Genomic DNA, 15,021 nt, shown 5'->3' on the forward strand with positions numbered 1-15,021 from the left:
CGGCCACCCTGCTCCTGCTGCTCCTCCTTCCCGGCGTCCCTGCTGCTGCACGTCCCACTCCTGCTCTCCCTGCGGCCGGACGCTCCTGCTCCTGCTGGCCCTCCTGCTGCTGGCCCCCTGCCAGACACATCCCAGGCAAAGCAGAAGGCGCAGCGCGTGTCCACCCGTGAGTTATCCCCTAGGCAATCAGGAGCAATCTCTGCATCCGTCGCCCTTGTCCTTACGGGAGACTTCAACCTCCCAGACGCCACCTGGGAATGCCACACTGCTGCGACGAGCAGCTCTGGGGAATTCCTGAAGCTCCGGGAAGAGGACTTCGCGTCCCCAGCACTCGGTGACCCACCTAAGAGAGACGCCCCCCGAGACTTGTTCTTTGGGAACGGAGCAGGACTCGTGGCAGACGTGGCGGTCGGTGGCTGTCTTGGCCACAGGGATCACCAAATGCTTGAGTTTACGGGGGTGCTGGTCGGCAGCAGCATCAACAGCAGGCAGCAGCGTTTCCGCAGCCGAGAGGGCAAACCGCATCCTGCGGTGTCCCCGTCCCTGCTCCCGGTGTCCCCGTCCCTGCTCCCGGTGTCCCCGTCCCTGCTCCTGCTCCATCAAACTCCTGGTCTGTGAGGCTCTGGTGCGTGAGGCTCTGGACCCTGAGGGCCAGGAGGATGAAGATGCCCCGTGGGATCCATCCACGGGGTTGAGTGGGGGGAACCACTCAGCCCCACGCATTCCAACGGCCACTGGTAAGAAAAAAAAGAAGGGTAATTGTCACAGGCTGTAGGGATAAATGAGATTGTGTTTCACTTCGACGAGATGCAGCTGTGCCCTTGAGGCTTGTTACAAACAAGGCTGTGAAACTTAGAGGCGGAAAAATAAGGATGAGATTGGAGACATCCCTGAAAGAGGAATTCGCGGGCACCAGCTTGAAGAACCAGTAAGTAACGCTGAAGAGACGCGCGGGCGCAAGACAGCAGCCAACGAAATGGGTTTTGCTTGCTCGTGAACACCAGATCATGTTATAAAAGGGATAGACTGTAAAAATAAAGGGTCTTCGCTTGTCTTCGCCTGAACTCACAGGCGGAGTCCGTGTCTCATTCCCTTCAACAGGCGACTCCCTTCGGAGGGGAACCGAGGGCCCGATATGCCGACCGGACCCATCCCGTAGGGAAGCCTGCTGCCTGCCTGGGGCAAGGAGGAGAGACATTACCAGGAGGCTCCCTAGGCTGGTGAACGCGCCCGATGATTATCCGCTCTCGGTTTTCAGTTGGCAGCGATGAGGTCGCTGATAGAGGCACGACGACGACCGAAAGGGACTTTAGAGAACTGGGGCGATCACGTGAAGGGTCAGGAGCGCAGGCAGCGTTTTCCTCCATCCCGTCAGTAGCCAGGAGGCACACGGAGAGGAACAGGAAGACCCAGCTCATCAACGCGTGGCTCAGAGGCTGGTGCCAGCGGTGGAATTGGGGGTTTTTCAGTCCCGGGGCAGTTTACATGGCACCAGGAGACAGATGGGGTTCACCTGTCGCAAAGCGGGGAAAGGATTCTGGCTCAGGAGCTAGCAGGCCTCGCTGAGAGAGCTTGAAACTCGATGCAAAGCGGGAAGGGGATAAAACCAGGCTTGCTAGGGACGAGCCTAGCGGTGGCACGCCTGGGTTGGAGAAGAGGTCTACGGCCCAACTGAAGTGCATTTACACCGATGCACGCAGCACGGGCAATAAGCAGGAGGAGCTGGAAGCCGTTGCGCGGCAGGAAAACGACGACGTGGTCGCCACCACGGAAACGTGGTGGGATGACTCGCACAACTGGAGCGCTGCAATGGACGGCTACAAGCTCTTCAGAAGGGACAGGCGAGGAAGGAGAGGTGGTGGGGTGGCCTTGTACGTCAGAGAGTGTTTTGGCTGTCTAGAGCTCAGCGACGGTAATGGTAAGGTCGAGTGCTTATGGGTAAAGATCGGGGGAAGGCTGACACGGCAGATCTCCTGGTGGCAGTCTGTTACAGACCACCCAACCAGGATGAGGAAACAGATCAAGTTTTCTACAAGCGGCTGGCTGAAGTCGCGCAATCCCTAGCCCTTGTTCTCGTGGGAGACTTCAACTTCCCAGATCTCTGCGGGAAATACAGCACGGCAGAGAGGAAGCAGTCTCGGAGGGTCCTGGAGCGCGCGGGAGAGAACTCCCTGACGCAGCTGGTGAGCGAGCCGACCAGGGGAGGTGCCCCGCTGGACCTGCTGTTTACGCACAGAGAGGGCCTGGTGGGCGATGTGGCGGTCGGAGGCCGTCTTGGGCTCAGCGACCGTGACGCGATAGAGTTTTTGATTCTTGGAGAAGTAAGGAAGGGGATCAGCCAAACCGCTACCCTGGACTTCAGAAGGGCCGACTTTGGCTTGTTTAGGAGCCTGCTTGACAGAGTCCCTCGGGAGGCCGTCCTGAGGGGCAAAGGAGCCCAGGAAGGGTGGGTGTTCTTCAGGAAGGAAGTCTCAAAGGCGCAGGAGCAGGCCGTCCCCGTGTGCCGCGAGTCGAGCAGGCGGGGGAGAAGCCCGGCCCGGCTGAACAGAGAGCTTTGGCTGGAACGCAGGAAAAAAAGGAGAGCCTACCGCCTTTGGAAGAAGGGGCAGGCGACTCAGGGGGACTCCAAGGATGTTGTGAGGTTACGCAAGGAGAGGATAAGAAAGGCGAAGGCCCAGCTCAAACTTAAACTGGCCACCGCCGTTAAAGGAGGGCCAGGGAGAGTCTCCCTCCTTTGTTGGATGCGGAGGGAAACCTTGCCACGAAGGAGGAGGAGAAGGCTGAGGTACTTAATGCCGCCTTTGCCTCAGTCTTTAATAGTCAGACTGGCCATCCTCGGGGTTTTCAGGCTGGGAGAGCTGGGAGATGGAGATAGGAAGCAGAATGAAGCCCCAGCTGTCGAAGAGGTGGCAGTCACCGACCTGCTCCTCCACCTGGATGCGCACAAGTCCGTGGGCCCAGACGGGATCCACCCGAGGATACGGAGGAAGCTGGCGGAGGAGCTGGCCAAGCCACTCTCCATCATTTATCAGCAGCCCTGGTCAACCGGGGAGGTCCCAGCTGACTGGAAGTTAGCAAATGTGACGCACCTCTACAAGAAGGGTCGGAAGGAGGATCCGGGGAACTACAGGCCTGTCAGCCTGACCCCGGTGCCGGGGAAGGTCCTGCTTCGCTAACCTGGTCTCCTTCTGTGACAAGGTGACCCGCTCAGTGGATGAGGGGAAGGCTGTGGCTGTTGTCTGCCTGGACTTTAGTAAGGCCTTTGACACTGTCTCCCACAGCATTCTCCTGGAGAAGCTGGCTGCTCACGGCTTGGAGAAGCGCACTCTGCGCTGGGGTAAAAACTGGCTGGAGGGCCGAGCCCAGAGAGTGGTGGTGAACAGAGTCAAACCCAGTTGTTGATCTGCTGGGGGGCAGGAGGCTCTGCAGAGGGCCCTGGCCAGGCCGGGTCGATGGCCCCAGGCCACTGGGTGAGGGGCAACAAGGCTCAGGGCCGGGTCCTGCCCTGGGGGCACAACAACCCCAGGCACCGCTGCAGGTGTGGGGAGGAGCGGCTGGGAGCTGCCCGGCGGGAAAGGGCCTGGGGGTGCTGGTCGACAGCCGCTGGACACGAGCCAGCAGGGTGCCCAGGTGGCCAAGAGGGCCAGTGGCACCCTGGCTTGTATCAGGAACGGTGTGGCCAGCAGGAGCAGGGCAGGGATGGTCCCCCTGTGCTGGGCACTGGTGAGGCCGCCCCTCGAATGCTGTGCTCAGCGCTGGGCCCCGCACCCCAAGGCGGCCATGGAGGGGCTGGAGCGTGGCCAGAGCAGGGCAGCGAGGCTGGGGCAGGGGCTGGAGCACAAGGCTGGGGAGGGGCGGCTGGGGGAGCTGGGGGGGCTCAGCCTGGAGAAGAGGAGGCTGAGGGGAGCCCTCATCGCTCTCTGCAACGGCCTGAAAGGAGGCTGGAGCCGGGGGGGTCGGTCTCTGCTCCCCAGGAACAAGCGATGGGACGAGAGGGAACGGCCTCAAGCTGCGCCAGGGCAGGGTTGGGTTGGATGTTAGGAACAATCCCTTCCCCCAAAGGGCTGTCAGGCCCTGGCCCAGGCTGCCCAGGGCAGGGGCTGAGTCCCCATCCCTGGGGGGATTTAAAAGCCGGGGAGACGTGGTGCTTGAGGACATGGTTTAGTGGTGGGCTTGGCAGCGCTGGGTTAACGGTTGGACTCGATGATCTTAAAGATCTTTTCCAACCTTAACGATTCCATGATTCTATGAAACACAGCATCCCCAGCCGGTCAAGAGAGGGGATCATCCCGCTGTATTCAGCGCTGGTGCGGCCTCACCTGGAGCACTGTGTGCAGATGGGGGCCCCACCAGTTGAGAAGAACATCAAGGTCCTTGAACACGCCCAGAGGAGGGCACCCAAGCTGGTGCAAGGCTGGAAGGCACGGCCCCTGGGGAGCGGGGAGGACTTTGGCCTTGTCTCGCCTGGAGAGAAGGAGGCTGCGGGGCCACCTCATGGCTCTCCGCAGCTTCCTGAGGAGGGGATGTGGAGAGGGAGGTGCTGAGCTCCTCTCCCTGCGATCCAGCGACAGGACGCCTGGGAACGGCTCAAAGCTGCCTCAGGGGAGGCTCAGACTGGACCCGAGGAAGCATTTCTGTAGCGAGAGGGTGGTCAAACTCTGCAACAGGCTTCCTGGAGACGTGGTCGATGCCCCAAGCCTGTCAGGGTGTAAGAGGCACCTGGACAAGGGCCTTAATGCACTTCAACTTGTGGGCGGCCCTGAAGCGGTCGGGCAGTTGGACTGGAGGATCCTTGTAGCTCCCTTCCACCTATTCTGTTCTGATTTCCCAGCGCCCGTCTGCGGGGCTGTGGTGGGCTGAACTTCGCCGGGCACCAGGTGCCCACCCAGCCGCTCTGCCACTCCCCTCCTCAACAGGACGGGGGGGAAAAGCACGGCAAAAGGCTCGTGGGCCGAGATAAGGACGGGGAGATCATTCAGCAGTTACCGTCACGGGCAAAAGAGGCTCAAATTAGGGAAATTAAATTAATTTCTTGCCAGACAAAGCAGAGCAGGGTAACGAGGAATAAAACCAAACCTTAAAAAAAAAAACAAAAAACCCTTCCCCCATCCCTCCCTGCTTCCCGGGCTCAGCTTCACTCCCGATTTCTCCACCTCCTCCCCCCAAGCGGCGCAGGGGGACGGGGGTCAACTCGGGATCCGGGGACAGGACGCCTGGGAACGGCTCAGAGCTGCGTCCCAAAGAGGGGACGTTCGGCCTAGAGCTAAGGAAGAAGCTTTTCCTGCTGAGGGTGGGGAGACCCCAGCACAGGTTGCCCAGGGAGCGGGCAGATGCCCCGGCCCTGGAAACATTCGGGGCCGGGTTGGACGGGGCTCTGAGCAACCTGCCCCGGCCGAAGGGGGCCCTGCTGGCGGCGGGGGGCTGGACCGGGGGACCCCGAAAGGTCCCTTCAGCCCAAAGCAATTCCGCCGTCACCGACAGCGACGCCCGGCGGGGCCCGGGCCGGGGCCCCTCAGCAGCTCCCGCCCCGGGAAGCCCAAGGCCGCCACGGGCAGGGAGAAGCCTCCGCAGGGCCCCTTCCCTCCCCCGGGCGCCACAAGGAGCCGCGGCTGCCGGGGCCCAGGCCCAGACCGAGGCCCGGGGCCCTCCCGCTGCTGCCGCAGGAGCGGGACGGCCCAGGCCCGGCCCCCCCGCGGGACCGGACCGCTCCCCCCGCCGCCGCCGGCGGGGCCGGGGCAAAGCGGCTCCCGCCGCTGCCGCTGCCGGAGAGGCCGCCCGGCCCCGACCGCCTCGCCACGGCTCCCGGCCCGCCACGGCTCCGGGGACGGCGCCCGGGGGGAGGCCGCGAGCGGCCGCTCCCCCACCGGCCCCGGCAGGGAGGGAGGCGGGCACCGGGGCGGGGGGCGGCCGGGGGCGGGCAGCGCCACGGGGAGGGCGAGCCCGCCGGGCTCCCTTCGCCGCAGCCCCCCGCAGCGAGCGGCCGAGCCCCAGCGGCGCCGCCCGCCCGCTCCCTACCTGCGCCGGGGCCCGCGCCGAGCTCCGCCGCCGCCGCCCCGCGGGGACCCGGCCGCCGCCGCCGCCCGCCCGCCCGCCCGGCCCCGCCCCGGGGCGGCGCTGAGGGGAGCCAGGGGCGGGGCCCGCCCGCGGCTCCGCCCAGTCAGCGCGCAGGGACGACGAGTGGCGGCGGAGGCGGCCAATGGCGGCGCGGCAGCTGGGCCGAGCCCTCCGCGGGAGCGGCCGGCGGCGAGGGAGGCGGGGCGAGCGCTGCGCCCCGCCCGCGCTGTGTCCTTCCGCCCGGGCGCTCGCTGCGGGGGGGCGGCCGGGCCCTTGTTCGCCCGGCCGGGAATTAACGGCAGCACGAGCGAGCCCGGGGACGTTGGCATCGACAGAGAGGAATGGCGCGGAACGGGGGCTTTGCCAGGCGTTGTGGTGATCGGTGACCGTTGGCGCTGCTCACCGGGGTGTCAGGGGTCGGGGCAGGGGCCCCAGGCCGGGGCGGTGGGACGGAGGGCCATCAGCTCGTCAGGAGGGCTAGCCATCGTTAGCGCTGCTCACCGGGGTGTCAGGGGTCGGGGCAGGGGCCCCAGGCCGGGGCGGTGGGACGGAGGGCCACCAGCTCGTCAGGAGGGTTAGCCACCGTTGGCGCTGCTCACCGGGGTGTCAGGGGTCGGGGCAGGGGCCCCAGGCCGGGGCGGTGGGACGGAGGGCCACCAGCTCGTCAGGAGGGTTAGCCACCGTTAGCGCTGCTCACCGGGGTGTCAGGGGTCGGGGCAGGGGCCCCAGGCCGGGGCGGTGGGACGGAGGGCCACCAGCTCGTCAGGAGGGCAGGCGAGGGACGGAGGGGAGAGGTTTGGCCGCGCGGCCCTTACAGCTGGGGGTGACGCGGTCGAGTGCCTCTGGGTGAGGATCGGGGGACGGAGGACACAGCAGACGGCGCGGTGGGTGCCCACTCCCCATCGCCCAGCCGGGGTGGCAGCACCGATGAGGCGTTCCCTAGGCAAGTAGGAGACAGCTCTGCATCGGTCGCCCTTGTCCTTACGGGAGACGTCAGCCTCCCAGACATCACCGGGGACTGGCACACTGCTGTGACGGGCAGGTGTCACGGAGGAGCACAGAGTCCCGTTAGGAGGTGATGTCACCCAAAATACCATTTATTCTCATCAAAAGCGCTAGCTGCTCCGACGAGCATTAGTAACCACAGGTTCAGGTGACAACGGGAGGTTAATGCTACGCAGCCGCCTTGCGAAGCCTTAGGCTTCAGAATGATGACTCAAAACGCGCAATCGCTGCACACCAGGGAGAAGAAGCCTGCTTTTGGGGGCGACGTTTTGCTGACGCGGTTGGGACTGCCATAAGGCCTTGCCCGGATCGTCTTGCCGTCCCTGACGGTGCACCGGACCGGAGAGAGCTCCGGCGCGCACCGACCTCTTGATCGGGGACCCCTCGGGATTCTCTCCGAAGTTGGGGCGACAAGCGACTCAAAGGTGCAACGCCGAGGAGAGGTATTTGTGACGGGGCGAATTCCTGGATTGATAAGTGTAAAATGTTGTAAAATGTGATTATAAGGCCAGCTGCTTCCGCAGAAGATTCAAGTCGCACGTAGCCGCTCGGCAAGGGCTGCCTTAATTGAGCGGCGGGGTGAGAGCCGAGCGCGCCTAAGGGAAATACTGACCAGGGGGTCAGAGCCGGCAAATAGCTCATAGGTAAGGTAATAATTTCAGAATTTGGCGGAAACGGGGTCAGGCCACTCCATGATTCCTCCCTGTAGCTGTTCATTTCTTAGTGGGTACAGTGGCAACGTATCCAGTATTAAATAGTTGTAAGGGATCCGTGAGTAAACTTCCTATGTCAGCGGTTGGTGCCACGGGGAAACGAGAGGTTAAACCCTTGTTCCAGCCCATGACCTGCAAAAGCGGAAACGGAATATTGACCCGTGAGTTTCTGTAGATGCCAGAACGTCCTTTACCTCTGATGGGACGAGACGCGCTGAATGAATTGGGAGCACAAATAACTTCAGATAAAGATAAAATTCAAGTGCATGTTGCTCGAAAGAACGCCTGGGAAGCACAAGTTTATACGTTGCAGGAATCCACAGGAACCGAGGACATGAAGAACAAGGTGGAAATCCCCTCCGAAATGACGGCTGCGGCAGTTGCCTTTGTGTGGGCAACAGAAAAGCCTGGAAGAGCCAAATCAGCCGAACCGGGAAAAGCGGAATTAAAGCAGGGAGCAAAACCGGTAAGACGGAAACGATCTCCCCCGAAGCTGGCAGCTCGTATTGGATCAGAGCCTATAATTAATAACTGGTTGAAACATGGACTGCTACGAGAATGCCAGTCGGAGCATCACGCTCCTAGTTTGCCCAGTAAAAAGCCACGCTCTCAGGAATATCGCCGAGTGCAAGATTTAAGGGCTATTGATCAAACAGCGACTGACGTTCACCCAGCGGTGCCAAACCCGTACGTTCCGCTGACTCCGACGGTCGATTCTAATGTTAATTTTACGGTTTTGGCTTTCAAGGATGCTTTCTTCTGTATTCCTCTGGCAGAACAGAGTCCAAAGTTGTTTGCCTTTGAATGGGAAAGTCCTACAACAGGAGGCCGAACGCGGCTGTGCTGGCCAGTGCTCCCCCAAGGCTTTAAGAACAGCCCCACCCCGTTTGGTGATGGGTTAGCGGAAGAAGTGGAGCTGTGGCAAGGTAAGAACTGGTTAATGGGCTTGCTGCAATATCTGGATGACGTTCTGTTCGGGGCAAAGACGACTGGGGAATGTGAGGAAGCAACTGTCAGTTTGCTGAACTTTTGGGGACTGGCTGGGTGCCGGGTGTCTCAGGAGAAAGCCCAAATTGTGCGGAAGAGTGGGACGTCCTTGGGTTCTGAAATTTCTCCAGGAGAAAGGAAGTTGGGGGCTGAGAGAAGGGAAGCAATCTGTCAGATTGCCTCCCCCAAATCAAAAAAGAGGGTTAAAGGGATTTCTTGGAATGGCCGGATGGTGTCGCCTTTGGATACCTGATTTTGGACTGGTGGCTGAGCCCCCGTATGAGGCGGCTATTGAAGGGCCAGGGGAAGGGTTGGAATGGACTCCGGAATGTGGAAAAGGGTTGGACGGTATAAAATTCGCTCTTCTGAGTGCTCTGGCATTGGGTCTCCCTAATTTGAGAAAACCTTTCGCAGTTTATGTGCCTGAACGAGGCCGTCGGGCGTTGGGAGTACTTGTGGAGACTCGAGGGGACTGGAAAAGACCGGTGGCTTACTTTTCGAAACAATTGGCTAAAGGGAGCTCGGGGTGGCCGGGATGTCTGAGAGCGGTAGTGGCAACTGCGCTCTTAATCCAAGAGGCGCGGAAACGAACGATGGGACAGAGAATTGCTGTCCATGTACCGCACGCAGTTATAGCTGTCCTGGACCAAAAAGGACGTCACTGGCTGTCCCCACGCCGGATGGTGCCCTGTCAGGCAATGTTACTTGAGCAAGAAGACGTAGTCATGAAAGCATCCAGTGCCTTAAACCCAGCGTCGTTGCTCGGCCTGCGGGAAAAAGAGGAATTGCAACGTGACTGCTTACAGAGCCTTGAGCAAGTGTGCTCCAGCCGCCCGGATTTAAAGGATACTTCTTTGCAACCTCCTGCTTGGGAAGGATTCGCTGATGGGAGCAGCTTTGTGGTTAAAGGAGAGCGAAAGGCCAGGGACGCTGCTGTAACCTTGGAAAAGGAAAGAGAAGTAAGGCTGGAATTACTGGATGGGAAGCGGGCTAATGCGTGCGCTGACTCAAAGTAGGCTTTTGGGGTAATGCGTGCTCGTGGTGCAATTTGGCCAGAAAGAGGACAGGGAAAGCCTAGAAAATAGGGCACAGAAATGATGAAGCTGCTTGAGGCGGTTAATAAACCTAAGGAAACAGCAGTGCTACGTTGTCAAGTGCAGCAATTGGGACAAACCGATGTGGTCAAGGGCAACGGAAAAGCCGACGAAGCTGCAAAAAGGGTGGCTGTGTTGGCGACGGTGGCAGCATTGACCCCAGAGGCGGCTTTGGAAATTAAAGTTCCCGTGGACACTGCAAAAGAGGATAAACTGGCGGAGTTGTTGAAATGGAGGAAGGTTATTGAAGGATGGTGGGTGACTCCGCCAGGTCGGTGTGTAGTGACTCCGCCTGTAATGAAGGAGTTAATGGAAGGAACACACAAAAGGAGGAGCGACACAATTGGCCCCCCCCTCCCCGGTGGGACTCCGTTTATAGGGAGGCAGTGAAGCTGCCTCTGCTGTGGCAGAGGAACCCAGCTCTATCCCAGCTGGGACAGAGTTGATTTTTTTTCCTTCCTAGTGACGTGCGGGAACAGACTCCCCAGCCCGTGAGGCTGTAAAGTAGGTATGTTTATTCAGCGCTGGGCAGCACGGGGGTCATCCCGCCAAAGTCGTGCGCGCCCACGTGGAGGCTTGTCCTGGATTTATACGACAAAGTGTTACATAGACATCAGGTTTCCCACTACGCCTAGACATATGCATGACCTGTCCCCGCTTTGTATTAAAATTCGCCCCCAGAGGTCGTTTCCATAAACCCCTCCCAGCTGCGCTTGCGCGGTGCCTCCTGGTGGGGGTCGCGGGGGGTCGTGGGGATGAAGGCTGATGACTCTTCTTCGTCACCGCTGGTAACCCCTTGCTCTTGCGCAGACTCCGTTGCTCCTTGACTCTTGTCCAAGCTGCAGGGTCGGTTTCAGCTGGTTTTCCAGACAAGTTGCTGTTCTGATCAGGACCTGTCCTTCGCTGAGAGATTGCAAGACTCCTTACTTCAATAGTCTTCTGTATAATAGTTAAACTTTTGTAGTTACACTCTAAAGCCCCCTTTCAGGTCGGTCTCTGCTCCCCAGGAACAAGCGATGGGATGAGAGGGAACGGCCTCGAGCTGCGCCAGGGCAGGGTTGGGTTGGGTATTAGGGAAAATTCCTTCCCCGAAAGGGCTGCCAGGCCCTGGCCCAGGCTGCCCAGGTGGTGATGTGGTGCTTGGGGACATGGTTTAGTGGTGGGCTTGGCAGCGCTGGGTTGACGGCTGGACTCGATGATCTTTTCCAACCTCAATGATTCTATGGTTCAATCCACAAACCACAAGTCTAGGAGGACACCTTCCCTAGGTGACTGTGCTGGGTGACCCTGGCCGGCCGCCGGGTGCCCACCCAGCTGCTCTATCACTGCCCCTCCTCAACAGGATGGGGGGAGAATGCCCACGGACTTGTGCGCATCCAGGTGGAGGAGCAGGTCGGTGACTGCCACCTCTTCGACAGCTGCGGTTTCATTCTGCTTCCTATCTCCATCTCCCAGCTCTCCCAGCCTGAAAACCCCGAGGATGGCCAGTCTGACTATTAAAGACTGAGGCAAAGGCGGCATTAAGTACCTCAGCCTTCTCCTCCTCCTTCGTGGCAAGGTTTCCCTCCGCATCCAACAAAGGAGGGAGACTCTCCCTGGCCCTCCTTTAACGGCGGTGGCCAGTTTAAGTTTGAGCTGGGCCTTCGCCTTTCTTATCCTCTCCTTGCGTAACCTCACAACATCCTTGGAGTCCCCCTGAGTCGCCTGCCCCTTCTTCCAAAGGCGGTAGGCTCTCCTTTTTTTCCTGCATTCCAGCCAGAGCTCTCTGTTCAGCCGGGCCGGGCTTCTCCCCCGCCTGCTCGACTCGCGGCACACGGGGACGGCCTGCTCCTGCGCCTTTGAGACTTCCTTCCTGAAGAACACCCACCCTTCCTGGGCTCCTTTGCCCCTCAGGATGGCCTCCCGAGGGACTCTGTCAAGCAGGCTCCTAAACAAGCCAAAGTCGGCCCTTCTGAAGTCCAGGCTAGCGGTTTGGCTGATCCCCTTCCTTACTTCTCCAAGAATCAAAAACTATCACGTCACGGTCGCTGAGCCCAAGACGGCCTCCGACCGCCACATCGCCCACCAGGCCCTCTCTGTGCGTAAACAGCAGGTCCAGCGGGGCACCTCCCCTGGTCGGCTCGCTCACCAGCTGCGTCAGGGAGTTCTCTCCCGCGCGCTCCAGGACCCTCCGAGACTGCTTCCTCTCTGCCGTGCTGTATTTCCCGCAGAGATCTGGGAAGTTGAAGTCTCCCACGAGAACAAGGGCTAGGGATTGCGCGACTTCAGCCAGCCGCTTGTAGAAAACTTGATCTGTTTCCTCATCCTGGTTGGGTGGTCTGTAACAGACTGCCACCAGGAGATCTGCCGTGTCAGCCTTCCCCCGATCTTTACCCATAAGCACTCGACCTTACCATTACCGTCGCTGAGCTCTAGACAGCCAAAACACTCTCTGACGTACAAGGCCACCCCACCACCTCTCCTTCCTCGCCTGTCCCTTCTGAAGAGCTCGTAGCCGTCCATTGCAGCGCTCCAGTTGTGCGAGTCATCCCACCACGTTTCCGTGGTGGCGACCACGTCGTCGTTTTCCTGCCGCGCAACGGCTTCCAGCTCCTCCTGCTTATTGCCCGTGCTGCGTGCATCGGTGTAAATGCACTTCAGTTGGGCCGTAGACCTCTTCTCCAACCCAGGCGTGCCACCGCTAGGCTCGTCCCTAGCAAGCCTGGTTTTATCCCCTTCCCGCTTTGCATCGAGTTTCAAGCTCTCTCAGCGAGGCCTGCTAGCTCCTGAGCCAGAATCCTTTCCCCGCTTTGCGACAGGTGAACCCCATCTGTCTCCTGGTGCCATGTAAACTGCCCCGGGACTGAAAAACCCCCAATCCCACCGCTGGCACCAGCCTCTGAGCCACGCGTTGATGAGCTGGGTCTTCCTGTTCCTCTCCGTGTGCCTCCTGGCTACTGACGGGACGGAGGAAAACGCTGCCTGCGCCCGACCCCCCGCTGCCTCCGCTGCTTTCGCTTTCGCTTGTGCCAACCTGCGGAGCCGGGATCTGCCCGGTGCCTGGTGATGTCAGATGCTGCTCGCTGCCATTGGCCGTCGGGCGGTGGCGGGGCCAATGGCGGGGAGGGGCGGGGCCTGAGGCGGGGTTTGGGGCTCTGGGGCTTTGGGCGGTGCGGAGCGGCGCGATGGGTCCAGGGCGGGCGCTGGGCCTGGGGCTGCTGCTGGGGGCCGTCGTCGGGGCGGCGGCGAACGGTGAGGGTGGGTGGGGACTTGGGAGCACCCCCGGGCACCGGGACCCCCCTGCACCCCCTTTCCCGGGACACCGGAGACCCCCCCCCCTTAACCCCCCACCGCGCAGTGGGACCCCCCCGGACTCCCCTTCCCCGGCCGCAGGGACCCCCCCCGGTCCCCCTCCCCGGCCACCGGGTACCCCCTCGGAACCCCCCCTCCCCACCCCCACGCCCCCCCTGCACCCCCCCTTTCCTGGGCACCCCGACCCCCACCCAGCCTCGCTGTCCATCCCTGCCCCTGGGCACCCTCGCCCCTGTCCCCCCCCCCAAACCCCGCTGCCCCCCACCTCTGACCGCCCCCCGTGTCCCCACAGTGCTCCACTCCCTGCGCTACTTCCATGTTTCGGTGTCGGAGCCCAGCCCGGGGCTTCCCCAGTACGTGTCCGTGGGGTACGTGGATGGGAGCCCCATTGCGCGCTACAGCAGCGAGACGGGGAAGATGGAGCCCCGGGCGGCCTGGATGGCGGCCAACGAGGACCCCCAGTACTGGGACAGGAACACCCAGATCGAACAGAGCAATCAGCAGGTTGCTCTTGTGAACCTGGAGACAGCGCGGGCCCGCTACAACCAGAGCAGGGGTGAGTGGGGGCTGGGCTGGGGCTCCGTGGGGCTGGGGCAGGGCTGCGTGGGCCAGGGGAGTTCGCACCCCCAAGACCCTGCCCTGCCCCACGCTGCTGCCCCGGCTTGTGCCGGCCCTTCCCTGCCTGGGGTCATTGTCAGGGGGCTCCCAGCCCCCCTGTCCCCCAGGGCCAGGGGCTCCCGGCTGCCCTGTGCCAGCCCCACAGCGCTTGGGATCCCCTGTCCCAGAGGCGGGGGGGGCTTCTGGCCACCCCAGCCCAGCGCATCCCCACCCCCGCAGTGCCCAGGACCCCATCCCAGGACCGGGAGGCTCCTGGCCGCCCCCTCCCAGCCCCTCAGCCCCGTCTCCCCGGTCACGTTCCAGGGGCTCACACGGTGCAGCGCATGTACGGCTGTGACCTGCTGGAGGACGGTAGCACCAGGGGGTTTTCGCAGGATGCCTACGACGGGAGGGACTTCATCGCCTTCGACATGGACACGATGACGTTCATCGCAGCCGACGCGGGGGCACAAATCACCAAGCGCAAGTGGGAGGAGGACGGGACTGTCGCTGAGCACTGGAAGCATTACCTGCAGAACACCTGCATCGAGGGGCTGAGGAAATACTTGAGCTACGGGCGGGCCGTGCTGGAGAGGAAAGGTGAGGGCGAGGCAGGGACCCCGGGGGCCGGCTGCTGTGGGTGCGTGTGCCGGCCCTCACCGCCTGCCCCTCCCCAGAGCCCCCCACGGTGCGAGTGTCGGGGAAGGAGGCCGACGGGATCCTGACCTTGTACTGCCGCGCTTACGGCTTCTACCCGCGGCCCATCACCGTCAGCTGGCTGAAGGCGGGGGAGGTCAGGGACCAGGAGACAGAGTGGGGCAGCATCGCGCCCAACAGCGACGGCACCTACTACACCTGGGCCTCCATCGAGGCGCGCCCGGAGGAGAAGGACAAGTACCGGTGCCGCGTGGAGCACGCCAGCCTGGCCGAGCCCGGTGTCTTTGCGTGGGGTGAGCCCGGTGGGCTTGGGCCCGTGGAGCGGTGGGCTGGGGTGGTTGCCCTTCCCCTCCTCACGGCCCTGCTCTCCCCCAGAGCCGGAGTCCAACCTGCTCACCGTCATGGTGGCGGTGGCTGTTGCCGTCCTGGCTGTCATTGCTGTCGTTGCTGGATTCGCCTTCTGGAAGTACAAATCGGGGAAAGGGAAGCAGGGCTACGGCGTGGCAGCAAGTGAGTACCGGGAGCAGGCCCGGCTCCATCCGCTGCCCAGTGCCGGGGCGGTCTCGTGGCTCTGATTTTTGGTATGGAAGAGGTTGTGTGTCCCCTCCGGTGCCTGCGGCACC

At 61.9% G+C, this 15,021-nt stretch overlaps 4 protein-coding genes across 11 annotated transcripts in view; 3 read left to right on the forward strand and 1 right to left on the reverse strand.

The window, feature by feature from the left end:
• LOC309601098 (class I histocompatibility antigen, F10 alpha chain-like) overlaps positions 1–15,021 on the reverse strand; it is a 34,446-nt gene that overhangs the window by 3,573 nt on the left and 15,852 nt on the right. The window contains exons 1-2 of one of the 4 annotated variants that reach the window (XM_082333969.1): positions 344–431; positions 1–251 (exon numbers count right to left, since the gene is read on the reverse strand). In XM_082333969.1, coding sequence (XP_082190095.1) covers positions 1–130 — 130 coding nt within the window. In that variant the 5' untranslated portion in view covers positions 131–251; positions 344–431. Of the gene's footprint in view, positions 735–15,021 lie in introns of those variants that run through there. The other 3 variants (XM_082333971.1, XM_082333970.1, XM_082333968.1) reach the window with 3 other exon arrangements.
• The window catches only part of LOC309601100 (uncharacterized protein), a 27,183-nt gene continuing 12,879 nt past the window's right edge, over positions 718–15,021 (forward strand). Inside the window, exon 1 of the mRNA XM_082333974.1 lies at positions 718–3,198. Coding sequence (XP_082190100.1) covers positions 1,935–3,176 — 1,242 coding nt within the window. The 5' untranslated portion in view covers positions 718–1,934 and the 3' untranslated portion in view covers positions 3,177–3,198. The remainder of the gene's footprint in view (positions 3,199–15,021) is intronic.
• The window catches only part of LOC309601097 (uncharacterized protein), a gene marked incomplete at its 5' end in the record, with an annotated part of 30,894 nt that continues 23,787 nt past the window's right edge, over positions 7,915–15,021 (forward strand). Inside the window, 2 exons of one of the 3 annotated variants that reach the window (XM_082333962.1) lie at positions 7,948–8,698; positions 9,174–10,243. In XM_082333962.1, coding sequence (XP_082190088.1) covers positions 7,948–8,698; positions 9,174–9,775 — 1,353 coding nt within the window. In that variant the 3' untranslated portion in view covers positions 9,776–10,243. Of the gene's footprint in view, positions 8,699–9,173; positions 10,244–15,021 lie in introns of those variants that run through there. The other 2 variants (XM_082333964.1, XM_082333963.1) reach the window with 2 other exon arrangements.
• The window catches only part of LOC309601103 (class I histocompatibility antigen, F10 alpha chain-like), a 3,160-nt gene continuing 1,122 nt past the window's right edge, over positions 12,984–15,021 (forward strand). Inside the window, exons 1-5 of one of the 3 annotated variants that reach the window (XM_082333978.1) lie at positions 12,984–13,090; positions 13,437–13,700; positions 14,066–14,341; positions 14,419–14,691; positions 14,774–14,979. In XM_082333978.1, coding sequence (XP_082190104.1) covers positions 13,018–13,090; positions 13,437–13,700; positions 14,066–14,341; positions 14,419–14,691; positions 14,774–14,973 — 1,086 coding nt within the window. In that variant the 5' untranslated portion in view covers positions 12,984–13,017 and the 3' untranslated portion in view covers positions 14,974–14,979. The remainder of the gene's footprint in view (positions 13,091–13,436; positions 13,701–14,065; positions 14,342–14,418; positions 14,692–14,773; positions 14,980–15,021) is intronic. The other 2 variants (XM_082333977.1, XM_082333979.1) reach the window with 2 other exon arrangements.

This window comes from Platalea leucorodia, assembly GCF_965183815.1.
Source record: "Platalea leucorodia genome assembly, chromosome: 28".
Classification (NCBI taxonomy): Eukaryota; Metazoa; Chordata; class Aves; order Pelecaniformes; family Threskiornithidae; genus Platalea; species Platalea leucorodia.